Raw genomic sequence first — 16,989 nt, forward strand, 5'->3', positions numbered from 1 at the left:
TAGATGGATTTGTGTTTATGTCCTTTTCTGTCATATAGCTTTTCAATTGTTTCCGTTCTTATTCACCCTTGCTTTCAATAGTTTTGGGCGACCCGGATGAAGGTAAGTTTTGGGCGACCAGGATGAAGGTAAATACAGAAAAACACGATTATAACGTGTTGTTTTCATTTTAATCAGCACTGTATTGATACCTCTGCTGGTACACTTTTAAGTCCTCGAGGGTATCATCAGCTCAGTATTCAGTACTTCGGTACTTTGCATTAATGTCCAAGTAATGCTTACATGGTTAATTACCCTTATAAATACTGCCTATATCGATCAAATTTTATAATGAAACTTCATAAAACCTTTCAGGAGTGTTGGTTCGGATATTTTCCCCTAGACTACGAACAAACACAAATTATCTGCTTTCCAAATTACGTGTCGTCGTTATATCGATTTTGGTTCGAGTTAGTGATCAACCATTGGTAGCTGAACTGTGAAATTTTTATATTGTGTGTTATTTACTTTACGCCAAATGGTCTATCCAGGCCAAAATTGGCGATGCGCATGTAAAACTGACAAAAAAAAAACCGCATTTATTATTCGATTCATTACAGTTTGTGCATGTACCAAGTCAGTCTATCTTGACCACTTGTTTTTTGTCTGTTTATACGTCTGATTTATTCGGAGGAGTTGGGTGTTTTAGTCATTGGTTTAGTCCTTTTTTTTCGGTACTGGTAATTCCTGTTTATCCCTTTTACCTACGTCGCTAACGGCGAATGAAGGTCTTGTATCCGCTCCACTTCACCTGTCCTAAATAAAACCTTCGAGCTTTCTTAAATTTATATGTGCCAGTTTCATATAGTTTTTTAAGTGTGCAATGGAAATACCTTTGTACAGTTTTCATATATTCTTAATCTGTTATTTTGTCCAGCATAGGTCATTTCCATTTTGTGTTTATTCATACTATGTGACAGCTTTATCTCATGCTAAGCTTTTACATCAACAGTAGTTTAACATATGATTTATAGCTACACCAGCAATATGAGTAGCTTTTATTGCAACGGTTTTATATTAACATAATTTTAATATGGGTTCACCTTACCCTTTTAAGAGTAGCTTCAATATAAATGCGGTGTTTTTATATGTGCTTAGCTAATAAGCTTTAATGCGTTAGTTTTTCTGCAATCAGTTTTTTTTAATGTAATGTTACATTTGTTTTATTGTCTTTCCCATCACATCTAGCTTTGTGGTGTTGCTGATGAATACCATCTATTCATAATAGCATTACACATACATGTAATCCAACGCTCGTGTATTAAAAGGATGTTGGGTATACGACAATGAGACAGAAATCCAACTATACATAGACGGCAATATACAGTCTCCAACAATGGACATATGCCTATCTTAAAAAAAATAATTGAAGCTCTAAATCGTCCCCAGAAAAAACCCATATCAATGAGTTTGAATGGAGGTTCTTGACAAAAAAGACGCATTTATCATTTTACTGTTTAATATAAAAAAAAATCTAATAAAGCAGATATATTGCTGATATAGTAAATAAAAAACAACAATATTGCGGAAGACTAACTGAACATTTGAAATATACAATCAATATTTGTGGCTCTCTGTTCCACCATGTCCATACCCTAAAAAAGAGAAACAATTATGAGCACGCACTTGCATGTATGTATGAAAATTCAAATTAGAAGCCTGCTTCCGAGTCAATGCGATTTCAAACTCTGTAAAAGTATTTATTGTCAAAGTGGTAGATATTTTGTTCATTCAATAATTATATAAAGGTAGGCCTTATATACTATTTATTCAAATGCATTTTTTTCATCTCAGACTTGAAACAAATGACAAATGTTTTTTAAACAAACAAAATGGATAACACTTCAAGACTAAAATGGATCATTGTTCAATCGATTTAACTTTTTTCTCCAAGCTGATGCAATATCCGATTAATCTTGCTAAGTGTACGACGATGTGCTTGTCCTTTTCTTGTCTTTAATTGTTTTAAATCAGTATGGAATATTCAGTTTAGGCAAGTCACTTTTAAATGAGATATTTCTTTTTGTTTCTTCTATTTTGTTTGTCACAAAAAAAACCCGATATATGAAATATAAAGAGAAACAATTAAAATCATATGCAACAGTATATAAAACAGTTAGACCGGCAATGAAGGTAAAAAGATTGCTTAAAAGCAAAATACGCAAATATTTGGGAACTATATTTAATTTTTTAGAACACCATTTAAGAAAATCCGTATTTATAGTAAAAGTAGCTCCTTTTTTATATTAATTGTCTTTATGGCGTTCAGCAATATGATAGTATGAAGAAACTTACCACCGGGTCCAAACATGGCAGCGTAGCAAGGTTTATGACAGTATGGCTTTCCTTCATGCTGAAAAAGTCAAGTATTTTTCCACATAATCATTCTTTGGAAACATGAACGTATTTATAAAATGAAAGAACAGTATTGTGTGTAATATATCCGTGTCGATGATACAGAACACATTAATAGATTGATTGAAGAGGGGTTACTTTACACCACCTCAGCTCTGAATGGCTATATCGCTACAATATCTGTTCTGGTTGTATTGTGTTGAATCATTCAAACCAACGGACTAACTGAAGGCATGATTACAACATGCAATACAACAACTATTTACGAAACCCTAGAAAACCTTAGGTTATTTCCCTTTGCACAAGGTTTAAACTTGAAACTTGGAATAGTTGAATGCATGTAGCTGTAGTACACAAAAGCAAGGCGGATAAATGCTTAACAAGACAAGCTGTTCGTCAAAGGATCGTTGCGTAACGGAACAAGCTGCTGTTAACTACCAAAACATCTATAATTAATGAAGATTTGGAACAGATCCTTCTCAAATCTTGTTCACAGTTTTAGATAAAATTATAAACTGCATCTGTTAATTTACATAGTCCAGAAGTAGTCTTATAATAATTGTGTTGCTATAATGTATTACAATGTATATGTAATTACTGTATGTCATTTAAAATTCACGTTGACAAGGAAGAGTTTCAAATTGAAAGTAATTGTTTGTTCATCAAAACAGATTGTAATCTACATTGTAAAGGATCACTAACTTTGTGGCCTACCTAACAAAAATTTACAAAAAAGCAAGAAAATGAAAAACTAAAGACTTATAAATATTAAAGTTCAGAAAAATATCACATTTTGATTTTCATTGTGTATACTCATCTTGACTTGAAAAGTAAGGGAAACTACGCCTCAGTCGGCTAGTTTATCATCCCTGAAGAGATTGAATCAGCTTTCATACAGTTTGATAGCAATCAGTTTAATTGTTGGTTTTTTAAAAAGGGACAAAAGATACCAGACTCATAGATTGAAAATAAACTGACAACGCCCTGGCTAAAATTAAAAAGACAAGCAGACAAATAATAGTACAGAAGACACACCACAGAAAACTAAAGACTAAGCCTCACCAAACACGTTCTGTTTTACCTATTTTTAACAAAATTGTTAATTCGACTTCTTTCTAGTTAAACATGTTCACATGTATATAGTAGAGCAAACTTAATACATACTTATAAAATGGAAGGAAAATATGAAAAAAAAAATAAAAATAGAAATCCAAAAGGTTTGTTTGATAGCTTTATTTAACCCTTTCCCCTCATGGAAAATTACCTAACAAACATTTGATTAAAATTGTAATCTTGTATATTATGGCAATATCTTGTAAACTATGACAATATTCTATATCTTCTTCACGTATACAACCTGTGAGGTATGACAGACAGGTGCGGATCTAAGATTTGAGGTTAGGCGCGAACCTATCCTCCCCTTCTACCATTATATAAGGCTAGTGGTTAATTTATTTGACGACCTGAAATAAGAAGCTATAAGTGTGTGTGTGTGTGTGTGTGTGCTCGAGTTTGATCTGTTTGTTTTTACCAATTCAACTTTCTTTCTTTCTACAGTTGTATTGGGGTCATATACTTAACTCATTATGCACATAATATCACAGAAGTTGGACATGACTTTAAAGAATAATATTTATAATACACACCTCTGCATGGCTTCCAGATGCCAATGTCTTTTTACATTTTTCACATCTCAAACATGGACGGTGCCATTCTTTCCCTAGTGAGGTCACTTTCTCAGCTGCAATTAGATATATTTGACTTATTATTTTAACACTAGCTGCTGAAATGTATGGGGTCAAATCTTTTAACTGTTTCTTGTATGTTTTCCATTCAATTTTTATAGACCAGTCAACGACTACATGTGAAGGAAGATTATCCTTCTGTTGCATGTGATTGAGAACGACATTTCTCCACTACGGAATAAATTGTAGATTTTTAACATACGAGCTTTGACAGTCATGTTAAAATTTACATAATAAAAACCCGGTTTTAGAACAAAAATGAAAGTCACAAGATGACAATAGTAGAATTTGATTGTTTGATGTTTTTTCCTACAGTTAATGGTTTAAAACCCGTAACTGGATAATATAACAATGGCGCGATATCGCGAAACTTCATTCAATGAAAAATTAGCATGGTTTCAAAAGGTCTAACGCTAAATCAAATTTTCATTCATCGAAACTGATAGATTGTTTGGATCTTGATGTAAAATTCCTGTAAAAATTCGTCATTTCATTTTCGATTATATAACTGCTTTTTTGCGCATGATACTAACACAGTACAGTCTGTGTGTGTTAATATTTTTACAATCGTGCAAGCAGTTCCCGATAACGCTAATAAGTTGAGTTAGAGAATTTCACCAGTTACACAGACTTAAAACGGAAAACTTAGAGGGACATTAGCTACGAGAAATTTAAAACAATCAAATTTGTTTTGTTTTGTTTTGGTTCAATCATTAATGAAAGTCAAATAGTAAAATAATACGTCGCTTTTAGCGGCCAGTGTTGTTAAATTTTGTCAAATTGCTAAGAAACATCGCAAATGAATTGGTCACTTGCAAGTGAATAATTCGACCTCATTCAATACGTATTATTGTGTCATTCAAACTTAACCCTTAGCTAGAGATGGTATACACATGAACTAGGGGTGGTTATATATTAAAAGGAAAATATTGTCACCTTGAAAACGAAACAATGGTAAATAATTTGGTTGGCTGATCCGATGCACAAAAGTTCCTTCTTATACAGGTAAACGACGATTAACATATTTTTTTTTTATATTTTTTTAAATCTATAATAAGAAATCAAACAAACCTAGAAAAATTCAAGTCCACGTGTTCACTATCAATTTATAGCTATATTTAATATGTTTATATCGGGTTATCTGACTCTCGGCAGTCTTCGGTAGACATTTCGATGGTTAATTAGATGTCGTTCAGACTAAAATACACGAGCATGCATCGTAAATTGTTTATTTTATTTTTTTCTTCATAATTTTGATCTACTTTTTCGTATGTTAACAATCAAATATGAAAATTTAAGTCAAATTGGTGAACATGAATTCGACAGCTAAAGCCCCTTTAAGAGGGCAGATACATTATTGCTCCCTCGCATCCGCCTCGCTTGTTGTGTTGCATATGCTGTAGCAAACCCTAGATAGTTTTAAAACTGAACATGACTATAATTTATTGGTGTTCAAATACACACGGTTATTCTGTTGTGCATTCCCAGGTATTTTACACCTGAAAATGAATTCTCATTACAGGTAAAAGTATTATATGCGACGAAAGTTAACGTTTTATAAAAGTATCGATCTTATATAACATATGATGGATTAATAAATAGTTGCAATAAATGTACATCTGTGTGTTTGGGGAGAAAATGGGGATGACTATATTTTTGCCTGAAAATTTGAAAAATAATAAAATCATTCCTTTTAAGGAAGTTGTATGAAGATCAATTCAGGTCATTCACTCTGAATGTATCCCCTTTCGAAATATTTCAACACATTATTTTTTTTGTATTTTATGTTCAATGGTGCATTCAATTTTCACACAAATATGTAATCTAAAATCGTCTTCCTCGTATTTTCAATGGGCCATACTGCTTATGGATCGTTTACTTCCTAGAGGTATTTCCTCCCCACTAGCTTACGCCACGCAACAGATCTTATGAATAAACATGATTAAAGATTATGAAATATAAAATTATCTACCTGAACTTTTACTGAAGATTGACAAATTTTATTGACGTAGCCAGGGAGATACTACAAATACATTGTAAAGTAAATATGGGTGGGGGCAGTAGCTATTTATAAGATTTATCTTGTTCATGAATATTTGGTCATACTTAACATGGGTACATCATAAATATTTAAAATGAAGAGCATTCTTTTAAATCATTGACACCCTTAATCCGATGAAAGGCTTTATATATGTAAAAAAAATATTTATACAAAGATTCGGTCATTGACACCTTTAATCCATTTTAATTTATCAGGGACGTCCGTTTGTCTGTGAGTGTTGTTTAAATGGACAGTCATGTCTGGTCGGAATGGGGACGCTTAATCGAATGTCTCGGGTAAGAAACTCTTGCAACAACTCCATATGGCATAACATACCTGGGTACAACTCAAGACCGGTGTAACTTTAATGTCATAACTAGAGGCACGACCACTGCACACTATTTCTTTAGGCGACAAATTGCCAAAACTATAGGGATTGGATGAATTCGGAAGAATACTTCCCTGCATCCGGCAGTATATAACCAGTGTTCTAGGCTTATCTGCCTCGACATGTCTATTAAAGAAAGACCTATCGTTCTAAATGGCATTGGGAAACAGCAATATACAAAAGATACTGTAAAATTTGCAATCAAATCATCAGGCAGTTTAATACAACCGTATCCTATATGTGGCCCCTTTAACTGATAACATTAAAGCTTAGTGACTGAATGCATCACACTTACCTAAATAATGCGTTAAACATACCAAAATGATCTTTAATTTTAAAAAGACTTTAAATTGTGATCAATATAAACACAGGGGTCGACTTAAGAAAAAAGAAGTTATTGGCCCGAAGGGCCAAAAATTTTTTTGATCAACTGGCCCTCTCAAAACCTTACTGGCCCGAGAAATGTCGGTCCACGAAGTGGGCCGACGCGGTAGGGGGGGTTTGGGGGGGTTTGCCCCCCCTAGAAAATTTTAATATTATTGGCACAAAATCCTGCAATCTGAGAGCTTTCAGTGCAATATTTGGAGAGAAATATTGTCTTGAAACATGCCATTTTTATACTGAGAATTGATTGATGATAACTTTTATTAAGAATAAACACACTAAATTGAAGAAGTTTCAAGCTGTTCACAAAAGTCAGAAAAAGCATTGCACTGGTCAGTCCTTCTGTCATCAATATCTTTATATTGCAGCTCATCATCATCATCAGATTCATCAAGATATAAATCATTGTCACTCTCATACGGTTCATTGTCAATCATTTCAATGAGTTTAACAACTCTTCTGGCTCTATTCATGATTTCTATTTCCATTTCATCTTCAGTCGTCTCAATGGCTGAATTGTCATCAACCACTACATCATTAGCAGGGTTTTCAACGGGGTTATTTACAGGTTTGATGATATGATTGCTATCATTCCGTGTCTGACTTCTCCTTGGAGTCATACTCCATAAATTTATTGCTGGTACAGGGTCAAATAAAAGTATGGAGGGTGCCTCCAGCATAATTGTCAGTTGGTCTGATAGGTTTGCATCTGATAGTTTGCTCCGCCAATCACTTTTGGCCATTTTGAGGCGGTTAAAACCTCTTTCAGCATCAGCTGAAGATGCAGGTATGGAAAGTATTAAGTCAACTAGACTGAGGAGATTTGAACACTCGCCAGAACACATCTGGTTTAACTCCTTCCAAGTTGTGCTTCCTGGATCTTTAAACCTGCAATGGATGGTACTAACTTTTAGAATGGAACTAGCATGGATTGACTCACATTAATCAATAAAAGTAGTTCATATGATGAGAAGGCACAAATCAAAACTCAATTTTTGTTTTTCACTATAAAATTCAATAGGTGTTCTCTATTTTATAGACAACAAAGGGGAGTGTTTTTGGACCTTGGTTCACCATAAAGTTTGGTTATACCTGGTAGATACTTCCTTACTGTATCTGTTTAAATGAAGTTAACACACAGTAAATAAGAATGTCTTCTGCAAATAAGCAGTCACATAATGACTTTTTCATTTTGTATGAACATTGAGTTGAATTGTAAAGTGAGTATAATCAATAAAAAGCAGCACAAAGACATATTTAAAATGATAAAGATAGCTAATAGTGAGTATATCAAAGAAAAAGCAGTGAAGTTAATCTTAGGTTAGATATGATATAAATACATGTGAAAATATGCTATCACCAGACTAAAAGCTAAGACTGAAAAGGCATACCTCAATTTTTTCTGAAATAAATCAACATGTATGAATTAATCTGGTATTGAAGCATCAAAACATTTATACACTAATAATAACAATACTATACACTGGCGTGACTTTTTTCTTTATTTTATATAAGATTATTGTTTATTATCATTTATTTCATACTTAAGGTGAATAGAATTTTTATTGAACCTGTATAGAATCAGAGATTAGCAATAAAAAAATATCTGACCATTATTATTTTTTGACATGTCTAATTATGAATGCAACAGTATGTTTTAAGTACCTGGTTATTAAATTGTGTTTTAATTTAGTCCATTCCATTTCAATCATCCCAACCTCAACCCCAGCCTCAATCAACCCTGATCTGAAATAGTCCACCAATTCAGCTATCTCATGATCCCCATAATCTGAAGTAGAGAATGATTAATAATACATTAGAATTAATTTCAGCATACTCACAAGTTGATGAACAGAAAGACAGCTGACTGACAGACAAAGAATTTCAAATTCTTCATATTATTTTTTTCAGCTGTACTTTATATTTAAAAAGAGATCAAAATAAAATTAGAATTATATATCATGTATATTGACACACTTGATTTCGGTTTCAACAAGAACAAAAGAGCGACAATATTGGAATAAGACATGTATAAAAGAAGAAATATTTTATACCTTTAGCCTCGTCTGTGTTTAGAGGAAATTTCAGTAAGTCAATTACACCACAAGTTTTCAATATACCAGGATTTTCTACAAATCGACAATTCAGGGCTGTCAAAATGTTGGTAACGAAGATCCTGCGGGCACTTTCAAATGAAGTTAAGTTTCCTAATAGATGATCATGTGCAGTTTCCACAGCCTTCCTCAGATATGGACCATTACTGGAAAATATATTAAATAGTTGTATACAGTAAACTTAAACAATAGTATGAAAATATTTTTTGATGGTATGGAATCTGCCAGACAAAAATATTACTAGAAATACTCAATTCAAATTTATCATTTTAGCCCTATTAAATCAAATATTAAAAATATGTATTAATTTATGCAATGACATTAAAGCAAAATCATCAAACCTGGTTTTTAACTTTGTGATTTGCTCAACTGCCACTTCTATATTCACCAAGATTCTGGATATGGTTGCAGTTTTTTCCTGAAAAAGTTTACTGACGTCTACCAAAATTGTTAACACATCCATCAAAAAGTGCAGCATATACCATACAGACTTGGAGTTCACAACTTTTAGGAAAAACTTTGCCTTGTTCCCCTTATCACTGGTGTATATTTTGTCGTCTGGATTCTGAAGCTGCAATAGGAACAACACAGAATGTTAAATAGATACAGGAAGATGTGGTGTGAGTGCTAATGAGACAACTCTCCATCCAATCAATGTTTATAATTTAAAGATGTTTCAAAATTGAAGCAGAAATAACTGTTAATCAAAAAGAAGGGTAATCAAAATTACAAAAATGGGGAAATCGCAGGTGTGCCAGAAGAGTAATCTGCTTATTGGGTATTCCCTAATTATGCAAAAGGAAGATACATTGTAACAGATCATGACATGAAATAAATACAATTTACATGTTCAGGCAATAAGCTTGTACATAAAAAAAAATTATCAAAAGAATTTGAAGTAAAAAAACTACTATAAATACCTGATTCAAATGTTGGGTTATTGCATCATAGCCTTTAAGGAAACACTCTATTGCCTTCTTTAGATGTGCCATCCATCTTGTGCCTCCTGTCCTTGTAGGGAGTATCACAGTTTGATTCAGAATTTTAAATGAATCTTTTAATGCTGCTCTGTTCAGACAGCTGTTTCTATAGAAATAGTAAATATTCAACAAGAATAGTGAAATTTTGTCATATAAATTGATTTTCTTCTTGATTGTGTCTTTAAATGCCAACTCAAGTTTGTGTCCAGAACAATGCACTGCTATCAACCATGGTCGCCCAACTGCTTCACGTATTCTTTGCACTGCCCCAGTTTTCGAGCCAAGCATCACACTTGCTCCATCTGTCCCACATGCAACAATTTTTTTGGCATAGTCGTCATCAATTTTTTTCATTCCCGACATTATAACTTTAGAAATACTGTCAGCATCAGCTTTTGGGATGTTTTTCACCAATGAAAAATTTACTTTTATGTCCCCTTTGTGACAATGTCTGATAAATACAATTTCAGCTTCTTGGTAAGATGAATCTGTCGATCCATCCGATATTGCCGAGATGAAACGAACATCTTTCATGCCTTCAGCAATCTTTGAAACTTCTGCTTTTGCAATAAAACTGGCAAACTCTGCAGCTTTTTTATCAGTGCGGTATTGTGATCCTATTTCTAACCCTTTTGATTCATCTAAATCACATAACATTGAATAATCGGTATATGGGCGCCCCTTTTTACACAACGCAAATACGTTTCTAAATTTTAACATCAATCGATTTACTGTCAATTGATTGAGGGTTCTCAGGGCTTTGGCTCCTTCAGAATTTTCTGGGTTTTTCTGGCCATTAAACTTAATGACATTTACTTTGTGGGATTCTGATTTTTCATGCTGGTTGATTGAATCTCTTTTGTAATTCTGGCAACCGGTTACGAATGTACCGTGTTTATCATATCGTGCACAAATGGTGCAGGTCATCCCCGTTGGACCATTCTGCAACCATTTATATGTTGCTGTCCATAAAGGAATAAACTCCCGTTTTCTTTTGGATTTTTCATATTCTTTTCCCTTTTGGTTGCTATCGGTTTCAGCTTTTCTTTTTGGGGGGTAGTTCTTAAGAAAACGTTCCATATCGTCAATTTAACTGGGGGCTGCCATTGTTCACTCGACAAATCCCGAATAACGAATCTCGCGCGATTCCGAGGAACCTCGGAGTTGGCGATTTTTACCGAGTAATTTGATTGGCCGGCTATTATTACCAGTCGATTTCAATAATACGGAAGTATGTGCAATCTTCCGCGTGGTAGAAAATGAAAGTTGCTGGCCCCAGTGGCCCGAGAATATTGACTGGCCCGTCGGGCCGTTCTTTATTAAGTTTGACTGGCCCGACAGTAAATTTACTAGCCACGGGCCAGCGGGCCAGCGGTTACGTCGACCCCTGTAAACATTATAAATGTCATCGCGATTTATTAAAATGTTTGCGCTATTAAATAGATTTTTATTATACACTCAAGGCTTACTTATAAAGATATACCCATATTGGAAAATACAAATAATTTAGAAGTGTATTAAATTGTTCAATAATGTCACTGAGGCATAATGTTAATGAACAATTCGCCATTCAATATAAAAATCGCTTCAGAATGTAATGCTTAAAAATAAATTTTAAGTACGTTAACATTTTTGTACATGTAAATCAGTTAAAATACAAAAAAAATACTTATATTTGTAGTCATTCATTATTTCATTTTTTTTTAAATTCCAATATGAAAGCCGCTGTCACTAAATTATAATTTATAGTCTTGTGTCTATTAATAACCACAGTGCGATTTGAAAGTAGTACTTCTAGTCTACTGTAAATTCTCATTATAAATATATAATACATATTGCAAAAGTCAGCATTTAGTTACTATAGGCTTTTTACTATTAAAACAAGATTATACAATAGTTGATCATATCTATATCATTAGTCATTCTAACAGTATTGTTGCATAGGCTGTTATAATGACTAACAAGTGTTATACATAGCTAATCGCGTATAGGAAAAATATTGTGTATCAACAATTCTACATCCTGGCTAAGAGTTGTTCATTAGTTTTTATAAATACTAATAATGCTCACCGAAATAAACTTCTTTTCCACAGTTAGGACACTTTCCCATATTTAAAATATTTTCTTTAACCTACTGACGACTTCTTCAAATGGCCTTCTTCCGTTTATGGATGATGTTTACATATATTATTTTGCACACGGCTCTATAAGGACACCGCCCGGTTTATCATGCCATATCGACTATTTAGTTATTAGTCTTAAATCATCTACATATTATAGTGTGATAAGTGTGGGAGTTAAAAACTGCAAGATGATAACATTATCTAATTATGCATTTGCGATTTAACTTTTATTTTTAATAATCAGAATGTGAAGTAATCTACTCGAACTATTGAAAAGCGCAAAGAGAAGATAACTGATCTTCATCACAGACCTTAACAGTAATTTTAACATAACCGTTCGCTCAAAAATAGCAAAACTTAAGTTTTTGCAATAGTTGGCTGATTGCAGGATAGACATGCATATGATTCACCACCAAACACCCACATGCCGGAACAAACCACATCCCCGAACAAAGGAAACTAAGGGCGGAACTATTGGCAATTTTGAGGATTGAATGTATATGAAGTAGCAGGACTTCCGTTGAAAAAAAGTAACACTCGTGTTGTTTTAGTGTTGTTTTTTTTCCTTCAAATTTCATGGTTGAAGTTATATTTTATTTGCAGATTAAGTTACAAAAAAAAGAAAAAGTGGAATAGACATAACCTTTATTGAAAGTTTAGATTGAAGGGTAACTCATAAAGTGTTTGTGTTTATTCTCCAAACGGCTTTAAAGACACTTTGCAAATACTACCAAGAACTCTTCTATCATAAAAAATATATCATAAATATTTATACAACGTTTAATATAAATTCGAAAATAATCAAATTTTTATAATTTATAAAAATGCACCCTTCAGATGTTTATAAATAAGACAAAAGTCAAGATCGGTACCGAGTGTCTTTAGTGCTTTTATCCTTTTTGCCGATCTCATGTGACAAGTCATTTTCAACTGATTTTTACTTCACCTGGCCTAAAAGGATCAGTGAGCTGTTCTCTTCACTTGGTGTCCGTCGGCCGTCGTCGTCGTCATCGTTAAATTTTTACATTTTGAACTTCTAGAAAACCACAGAATGGAAAGAAACCAAACATTGCATGAACATTCTTATCAGTTGCGGACCAAGTGTTGTTATTTGTAGCTGATTCATCATCCAATATGGCCGCCAGGTGGGGATTTTGTTTAACATAGGACCCTATATATGGACAATACATACATTTTCATTTTGCTCAGTTTCTTTTGTTTCCTATTCTGACATCGGTCTCGGACTTCTTTTAAACTGAGTATTACTGTGCGTATTGCTGTGTGTTTGTTTTCAAGTCTACATTGGCTAGAGGTATAAAGGGGTGGGGTGGGAAGGGGGTTGAGATGTATTAAAACATGTTTAACCCCCTCAACATTTCAGGAGCCTCTGGTCTTTGGTGGTCTTGTATGATTATTAATTTTAGTTCATTTATATGCTTTGGAGTTTAGTATGATGTCCATTATCACTGAACTAGTACACATTTTTGTTTAGGGGCCAGCTGAAGCACGCCTCCGGATGCGGGACTTTCTCTCGCTGTGTTGAAGACCCATTGATGGTCTCCTCGGATTTCAAATGTTTGGTTTTAGTGTTCCTGAAGAAGGTAAATCCAGAAAAGCGCTTCGGACGCATGCAATTATGAAACGTGTTGTTTCCCATTTTTTACATTTACTGCTTATTCTGTTTTTGGGGATATCGATTTGACGTCACTGGTGGCTTTGTACTTGTACATCCCGTCATTGTGTTATTGTTCTATGATAATGTTTGTATTCTTGCTTTTTATTTTTGTTAATGTGGTGCTTTGTCCATATAGTTATAAGATGTTGTATGAGTGCCAATGAGACAATTCTCCATCCAAGTCACAATTTGTAAAAGTAAACCATTATAGGTCAAAGTATTGTCTTTTTGTGTTTCTTTGTTACATATGACGTGGCTGTATTCGTATACATCCCGTCATTGTTCTATGATAATTGTTGTATTCTTGTCTTTCTTTTTGGCTGATGTGCATTTTCTGTGTGCCCTTTTGTTTCTTTGATACATATGACGTGGCTCTGTACTTATACATCCCGTTATTGTGCTATTGCAAAATTTTGTATTCTTGTCTTTCATTTTTGCTTATGTGATTCGTCCATATGCCTTTATGTACTTCTTTGTTAAATATTTGTTTGTTTTTATAATGATTAAGATTGTAACACAATATTGACTGCTGTACCCATATTTGGGACATTTTTACCTATTATGTCTGTTTGTTTTGTTCGCACATCGTTGTTAATATAATGGAGACTGATGCGACTGTCATTAAAGTGAGAGGTTTATCTAGCTATAAAACCAGGTTTAATCCGTCATTTTCTATTTAAGAAATATCTATGACTGTACCAAGTCAGGAACATGACAGTTGGTATCCATTCGTTTGATGTGTTTGAGCTTTTGATTTTGACATGTGATTAGGGACTTTCCGTTTTGAACTTTCTTCGGAGTTCAGTATTTTTGTGATTTTACTTTTTAGTTTAACATAGAACACAATTAAGAAATATTTAACCAAGGCCCATCTCCGGGTGCGGGATTTTCCAAGTCTGGAACTTGTAATTATGGGTAACACTCTATTATATTTGGTTTTTCGTTTATTGTTTTGTACATAAAAGAGGCCATTGGTTGCTTACTCGTTGGAATTGTTTGGTATTTTTTCAGATCGAGCCTTTTATACTTTACTCAGACAGTACAGATTTTAATCATTTTTGAAGGCAAAACGATATCCTACAATACTCTTATTTTCTTATTTTAGTTTTACGTATTTTGTTAAATGTCTTGCATTTGATGAAAGATTAAATACTGCCAAAATAGCCTAATTTCGAAATGTCATTCTATAGATACATGAACAAATGCATTTTTTGCCGAAAAAAGATACAAATATGAGACTGTTGGTAAAAATGGTTTTTTGTTCAGACTTTAAGTTTACTCCTGTTTCGCTGCGGTTTGTTTATTCCAAATTGCCTAGAGGTATAGGGGGACGGTTGATATTTCTTAACACACGTTTAACCCCACCGCAAGTTAGAAACTGCTAGCCTTTGTGTGTTTTTTTAATTTGTGGTTCATTTGTATGATTCGAAGTTATGTGTGGCGCCCATTTCGTTGACTTAGTATATATAATTGATAAGGGACTAGCCGAAGAGCCCACAGTGCTGGATTTTCTCGCTGCATTGAAGACCTATTGATGGCTTTGGGCTGTATCTGCTCTTTGGTCGGGTTGTTGTCCTTTTGGCACATTCTCCGTTTCCATTTTCTTTTCTATCCTATAAAATTTTGCCCAAATCAATAATTTAAATTACCATTTAGGTATATCAACAGTTCAAAGAACCACACATGTATGATATCATTGAAACCTAAAAAATTTATAAACGAAAAGTAATAAGCTTGTACTATCCAAAGCTTTCACCAATAAATTGACGTAATTGTTTAAGGCTTTCAGTTTTCAATGTTTAAACAATTTTATGCATTCAACTCATCTGTTATATAGATATTACCGTTGTCACAGCAAGAAACCTGTAATAATGATTGAATCTTTTGGAAATGAGTTTGACTGTTCCTCTGGTATCTTTCGGCGCTCTCTTAAGCAGGAAAGTAAAACTATCGCTAATTTTAATGAAACCCAAAATGCTACCTCAAAGTATAGAAATCAATATCATAATTTTAATTTCAGTAAGGCTGACTTTGCAGTTTTGTAAATACGCAGCCATGAACACGTTTAATCTGATGCCTTCTATAGGTTTAGTTTCATATCTTCTCGTAGCTTTGTAAGAATTTTTGGAAGTATTTGATCTGTTGCATCGCATTTTGCAACATTCCATACCTTTATCCTTGTCGACCCACATTGCAGTGATTCTTTGCATATTTTCTGGTCCTTTATTTGTTGATAAAACAATATTTTTACTAACAGAATGGTATTTATTTCCACTCCTATTTTAGTCGGTTACACTTACATATTTATAAGTCTTATTTATTTGATTTTTTTTTATATGTTTTTCCTTCTTTCATTTTAGCTTTCAAGATTCAATATAGTGGAATTTGATGCGACTGTCATATAATTGAGAGGTTAAGCTAGCTAGAAAATCAGGTTCAATCCACTATTTTCTACATAAGAAAATGCCTGTATCAAGTTAGGCATATGACAGTTGTTATCCTTACGTTTGGTGTGTTTGAGCTTTTGATTTTGCCATTTGATAAGTGACTTTCTGTTTTGAATTTTCCTCGGAGTTCAGTATTTTGTGATTTTACTTTTTTCACAATAAAGTGCACAGGTAAATAAAGGAAAAGGTGATTGTAATCCTGTTTTCATGATCATAGCGGGAAAACGCAATTATGAGTTTTGAATGCTTCTTTTAGTAAATTCGCAGGGTTGTAAAAGCGTTGACCGTGCGCGCATTTTGATAATTAAGCGCTTCCGCGCTTCATACAAAATGTACTTCGATCAACGCTATTACACCCGAATGAATTTACAAAAAAGAAGCATTAAATTCTTAAATATGATTACCTGTGTATAATACATCAATTACATTTTCAGGGAAATAGAGAAAAATTAAAAACGCCAACATTTTCCATAGCCTGTAATACAAGGGCAATAACGCATCTTAAGAGTCTATTGACAATCTCGTTTTTTTTTTTTTGTACTTTGATTATGCCGTTATTTTTCTTGTTTGAACTGTTAAACATTCGTGACTATGGGACGGTGACGTGACAGCACAACATAAGAACAACTTTAATTTAGTTGAAAAAAAAGTATACTATGACTATACAGATTGGCACAATGCAAAAACAAAAAAGTGCA

The 16,989-nt window shown here is 33.5% G+C and overlaps 2 protein-coding genes across 2 annotated transcripts; both read right to left on the bottom strand.

The window, feature by feature from the left end:
* Positions 1-1,480: 1,480 nt before the first annotated feature.
* LOC139487836 (cysteine-rich protein 1-like) lies at positions 1,481-12,277 on the bottom strand. Its single transcript, XM_071272994.1, has 4 exons — positions 12,117-12,277; positions 4,041-4,135; positions 2,335-2,392; positions 1,481-1,634 (listed from the first exon to the last, which is right to left on the bottom strand). The coding sequence occupies exons 1-4, from the start codon at positions 12,154-12,156 to the stop codon at positions 1,597-1,599; spliced, it is 231 nt and encodes a 76-aa protein (XP_071129095.1). The 5' UTR covers positions 12,157-12,277; the 3' UTR covers positions 1,481-1,596.
* Positions 7,200-11,434, bottom strand: LOC139487834 (zinc finger protein 862-like). Its single transcript, XM_071272991.1, has 5 exons — positions 9,987-11,434; positions 9,408-9,637; positions 9,007-9,212; positions 8,618-8,741; positions 7,200-7,840 (listed from the first exon to the last, which is right to left on the bottom strand). The coding sequence occupies exons 1-5, from the start codon at positions 11,124-11,126 to the stop codon at positions 7,231-7,233; spliced, it is 2,310 nt and encodes a 769-aa protein (XP_071129092.1). The 5' UTR covers positions 11,127-11,434; the 3' UTR covers positions 7,200-7,230.
* Positions 12,278-16,989: the final 4,712 nt, after the last annotated feature.

Source organism: Mytilus edulis, chromosome 9 (assembly GCF_963676685.1).
Source record: "Mytilus edulis chromosome 9, xbMytEdul2.2, whole genome shotgun sequence".
NCBI lineage: Eukaryota > Metazoa > Mollusca > Bivalvia > Mytilida > Mytilidae > Mytilus > Mytilus edulis.